General features: G+C 33.6%; 1 protein-coding gene across 1 annotated transcript; it reads left to right on the forward strand.

Annotated features, from left to right (window-relative positions):
* Positions 1-1,714: 1,714 nt before the first annotated feature.
* Positions 1,715-2,392, forward strand: LOC18048309 (E3 ubiquitin-protein ligase CIP8). The gene has a single exon (XM_006440830.2). It carries the CDS (start codon positions 1,715-1,717, stop codon positions 2,390-2,392), a length of 678 nt encoding a protein of 225 aa, XP_006440893.1.
* The last annotated feature ends 3,608 nt before the right edge of the window (positions 2,393-6,000 follow it).

A 6,000-nucleotide genomic window follows, 5' to 3' on the forward strand; every position in this document is an offset into this window, starting at 1 on the left:
AATAGTATACCAAATCTTTTAATTCCCTTCTACATTTCACGTAATTTTGAAAAAAAAAAAATCATTCTAAAAAAATAATAATAATTAGTGACTGTGACACTCAAACGAATTTCAAGTTTCTTAAAGAAAATCACTTTCATGCCATTGTCATTGTCGAGAGAGAAGTTGAGAAAAACGTGCCATTGTCATCACAATATAATATTGATAATTTGATAATACTGATTGGTACATAATATTAGTGCGTAATTTTCAATGTTGCACGGACCGGTCTAGTCAAAATATTGGACTTGTACAATATGACCACCACAATTTTGACTTGCTCGCGCCCATCACTCAAATTGATCCATCCCCAGTAAATTCTCATTATTTAAATAAAATAATATATATATATATATATATATATTGTTTGAATTTATATTAGGGATATTATCATTTTACTACTAAAGTTTTACTGACATATCATGTCAGTACCAAGGTTTGCCGAAAAGTGCATTTTACTACCAAAGTTTTGCGTCATTATCAATTTACTACCATTCCGTTAACAACGTCAAAAATTTATTAATGTCATAAGGGCATCAAAGACATTTCCAGCTGTAAGAGTAAAATTGTCTATTAATTTGATAGATAAATTATCATTTTACTACCAAAATTTTAGGAGAATTATCATTTTACTACCGAATTTTTAAGGGAATTATCATTTTACTACCAAACTCTTGGGGTTAAAATCGACTTTTAACTCAATTTCCGTTAAACATTAACTTTTTCTTAACGAAATGGTAGTGAATTGATAACGGCGCAAAACTTTAGTAGTAAAATGCACTTTTCGGCAAATCTTGGTACTGACATGATATGTCAGTAAAACTTTAGTAGTAAAATGATAATTTCCCTTTATATTAATACTGATTTTAACGTCTGTCACCATCGGCCTTTAAACCTCTCAAGTGACAATTTTATATCTCTATATACCAACCGCCGCCACTCATCCAAACCGTGTAAATTCTCATTATTTAAATAAAATAATTTATATATTGTTTGAATTTATATTAATACTAAATTTTAACGTCTGTCACCATCGGCCTTTAAACCTCTCAATTGACAGTTAAAAATAAACAAAAATGCGTTGCAGATTCTTGCCACCGTAAAACATGGTTGCCGATTAGCGACCGAGAACATTAAATAGGGCGATGCGTTGAATTCTTTTTTATAAAATAAATTACAAAATAAATTTCAGTGATTAAAAATCTTAAATTTAATGCAGTACAATATTTGGTCAAGCCTCGTCCGGAAGCGGCCGAATAACATGTATAATTGTTTGTTTAATTTTCAAAATTAAATAATAGAAAAATTAAAAATAAAATATATAGTTTTTATAAGACACTAGAATATATATACATATATAACTCTTCTCTAATGATTATTCACTTATCTAATGGAAATTAAAAAAAATTACGAAATAAAAGTTATTTTCTCACTTTCCTTACTGTCTGAGAATAAAACTAGTTCTCTGTTCACACAATAAGACTATTGAACTCAAAAATTTCCTTTTTGGAACAGGAATACTAATAATATTAAGATCCCTTAAGTTACATGCATATAATTTAGTATTAGCCATAATATTATTGAAGGCTATACATCATACATACATATATGTGTGTGTGTGTGCAAACACATATTCATCGACCCAATTAATATCTTCTCTTTCAAAATTTCAAAGATGGCGAGCGACTATGAAGATTACTGCGAAATATGGGCAGAAAATGCTAAAAGCATTGAAGACGAGGTACGAGCTTCTGTTACATTCTCTCTTGTCTTTCATGTTTCATTCATTCATCTACCACGGGATCCAGCGGAAGATGATGATGAAGAAGAAGATGGAGTAGCCGAAATCAACAACTTGACGGAATCGGCCGTTGAAGACAGGGACATCGAGGTGGCACGCGACCGATTGATAAACGAGGAGACATGTCAAGAAACCCTAGAAGGGATTCTTTCGTCCGTGCGCGTCCCTTCCAGGCCACTCTTTGTCGAAAAGATACTGAGCTGTGCTCGAGCCATGGCGAGTGACAAGGCCTTTGAAGGGTACAAGGTTTTACGCATGCACGTGAGAATATGTGCGGTCGTTGATGATGATGATGGTGATATTGAAGAAGTTAGCGAAAGCGCGTCGGTGGCGGAGGGTGCAAGCAGAGAGGCAATTGAAAGATTGGAGAAGGTCCAAATTGATGAAGACCGGTTGAGGCGGCAACAGTGTCTGTGTGCAATTTGTTTGCAAGAATTTGTGGTAGGTTTGCAAGTGACTCGCTTGCCTTGTTCCCATATTTTCCACGGCGACTGCGTCTTGAATTGGCTCACCAAGAGCAAGGCCTGTCCCCTTTGTAGGTCTGAGTTATGATCGTGCCGGGCAGCTTAATTTGCTATAGCTAATTAAGTGTCAGTGTGTCACTAGTGAACTTTTTATTTGTATTGTCAATTGTGTTATACATTCTATCTATCTTTCTCACAAAATTTAATTGGTGGATTTGCACGGAAGCTCTCAATTTTGGACTGAGTCATTGCGATTAATTAATATATTTACGCTTACGTACATATTGTCTGAATGAGTTAATAATGTTATATGTGTTTGTTCATTTTGGATATTTAATTGGGATACTTAATGATATAGTATATTCTATGTCATGTATTGAGTGAGTTGTAAAAATAATAGGTTAATAATTAACAAAAAAATCAATTAATATCATACACGTCATCATCTCAACAACTTCTAACAAAATAAGTTAATTTTGAAGATGCATATTTATGATTATGCGTAACTTTGATAGAGAAAAGTATTACGACAGCACGTGTAATTAGAATTTTTTTTAAGTAATATTCAATTATATTCTAAATTTATAATAATTTATCTCCAAAATCTTCAAAGACAATGATTAATTAGACCCTACGGTTTCAGAAATGGACAATCAGGTCACATTCCGTTTCTTTTTTTTTTTTTTTTGAGAGATTGTGTTACTACTACACTGCAATGCCGCCTACCAATGTTAATTAACTATATCATCCTTATTTTGTTCATTAATATATATATGGACTCTAGAAAATATTAACTTTTTATTAGATCTATTCTTAAAAATCTAGGTGTGTTTTTTTATAAAATTGGAAAAGAAACATGAGCCTTTTTTTACGCTATCATCAACCCACGTTCTAGAGCTTGGTTAAAATGTCTAAATCATTAACCGGTAGACTTTTTTTTTCTCCCTCAAAGAGATAAGTAGTAGCCTTAACAACACTTTGAAGAATCTTATAAATGTTAATTCAACAAGACTTTTTTTTTCTCCCTCAAAGAGATAAGTGGTAGCCTTAACAACACTTTGAAGAATCTTATCAATGTTGATTCAACAAGACTTTTTCACATGCCGTGTCACTTTCACATGCACATTATTATTGTATATATATGCAACCGGCATGGTGTAATTTCGTGAGAACCAAATGGTTTGCGTGTGATTCTTGCAACATAAAGTAGAACAAAATTGCTGAATTCAATAATTTATTGATAATAATATTTAAATTGCTGTGACCATATATACTACTAATTAAATTGAGGAAATTCAATAGTTTGATGATTTTGATTTAGTTATTTCTCTCTAGCTGCTTTTGTGTTAATAGAATATTCGTTTTTTTTTTTCAATTATTAATCTCTTATTGGTTTTATTTTAATTTTTTTTAAATTATTCTAAACTCATGTACCATTGAAACTTGAATATAGGACTTGAGCTCTAAGAAGGCCATTCCTTACTACTAGAGCTAGACTTTGACTTCATTTTAAGCTTTAATTATATTGATTAATTTATTGTTAATCAAAATCATAGTTTTAACATTGACCAATTCTAACTTTGTAATGATAGAAGGGCCCACTCCAACCTTATTTCAACCCTACATAAGAGTAAATAAAAGTTGAATTAATAAAGTTATTAAAATTTTAAGATTAATAATAAACTTGTCCCAAAAATTTGCTTTGATGGGGCTGAGATGGGATTCATTAGTGAAGTGCATATCATTTTTATTCTTACGTACAATGTGGTTAACACCTCACCACCTTATTTTTTAGTGGAGAGTTTGAGTTTTCTCATAAGATTACATTCTCTCTTATTTTTTTTTTCTTTCTCATAGTCTCAGCTTGATTTTATAATCTAGTGACATGTGGAAAATACAAAATTGAGCAGTTAAGATTGAGTTATAAAATAATTAATATTTTAAACTTATCCTTTATTGCCTTTTCTTTTTTCAGCTTTCTCATGATTATCTCTCTCATGGTAGAATTTGTATGTGTACACAAATTTGTTATCTATAATGAAAGAAGTTTTATTGTAGCTTCTGTTAGAATAAAGTCCTATTCTTTAGGGACATTTACTTGTATTTGAATTATTCCAAGTTTCTGTTACCACTTGGCTTTATTTTCGCTAAAGTTGGCTGCTTTCTCGTTTTTTGTTAAGATCGTGTGTTGAATGGCTATTTAAGCCAAAGTTATTGTCAATAAAAAAGTTATCAAGTGCAACTTGTTGTGTTCTTGTTCTCAGCTACATATAAGATCAAAGATTCCAACAATCTGGTATCAGAGCCACCTACTAGGCCTGATAAATTAAAGCAGCAGTCTTTGAAGTTCTTGTAGCAACGCAACAGATGACTACTGAAGGGAGTTTTATATAACAAGCCATTCCTCACTTTGATGGTCATTATGACCACTGGAGCATGCTGATGGAAAATTTCCTACAATCTAAGGAATTTTGGGAGCTGGTGGAGCCTGGATATGTTGAGTCAGCTAGTGGATCAATGCAGACGGATGCACAACGAAAGAAGAATGATGAGATGAAGATGAAGGATCTGAAAGTGAAGAACTATCTCTTTCAGGCGATCGATTGCACCGTTCTCGACACCATTCTCAAAATGATACTGCCAAAGAAATATGGGACGCCATGAAAAAAAAGTTCGAAGGAAATGCAAGGGTCAAGAGGTCTCATCTCCAAGCTCTCCGCAGAGAATTTGAAACTCTTGAGATGAGATCCGGTGAAAGAGTGATAGAGTACTTCTCTAGGGTCATGACAGTGGCAAACAAGATGTGAATTTATGGAGAAGATATGCAGGATGTTAAAGTGGTGGAGAAAATTCTACGCTTTTTAACTGAGAAGTTCAACTATGTTGTGTGTTCTATTGAGAAGTCAAAAGACATTGATGCTCTCACTATTAATGAGTTACAAAGCTCATTAATAGTGCATGAACAGAAGTTCCAGAGGCGTAATAGTGAGGAGCAGGTCTTAAAGGTGACTTATGAAGGAGGAAGAGGTCATGAGGAGCAAGCATTAAAGGTGACATATGAAGGAGGAAGAGGTCGTGGTCGTGGAGCCTACAGAGGAAGAGGAAGAGGGAGAGATCGAGCAGACTTCAACAAGGAAATTGTGGAGTGTTACTGATGCCATAAACTTGGACATTTTCGATATGAATGTCCTTCTAGGAACAAAGAAGCAAACTATGCAGAGCTTGGTGAGGAAGAAAAGATACTTTTGATGTCTTGTGTGGAGCTATATGAGGCTAGAAGAGACGATGCATGGTTCCTCGATTCAGGGTGTTCTAATCACATGTGCGGTGATCGAACTTTGTTTAGTGAACTCGATGAAAAATTTTGGTATTCGGTAAAATTAGGGAACAACACCAAGATGAATGTGATGGGAAAGGGAAGTGTAAAACTGTTGCTAAATGGAGTCAATCATGTTATTACGGAGGTATACTATATTCCGGAGTTAAGAAATAATCTCTTGAGCATAGGGCAATTATAAGACAGAGGCTTGGTTATTTTGATCAAGGGAGGGATGTGCAAGATATTTCATCCAGAGAAAGGTTTGATCATTCAAACCAACATGAGTGCCAATAGGATGTTTATCTTGTTGACTCAGTCTCAAGCTCATTTTCAAACACAATCTGATCAGTGCTTTCATGCAAGAGTTGAAAACTTGT

Source organism: Citrus clementina, unplaced genomic scaffold (genome assembly GCF_000493195.1).
Source record: "Citrus clementina cultivar Clemenules unplaced genomic scaffold, Citrus_clementina_v1.0 scaffold_3, whole genome shotgun sequence".
Lineage (NCBI taxonomy): Eukaryota > Viridiplantae > Streptophyta > Magnoliopsida > Sapindales > Rutaceae > Citrus > Citrus x clementina.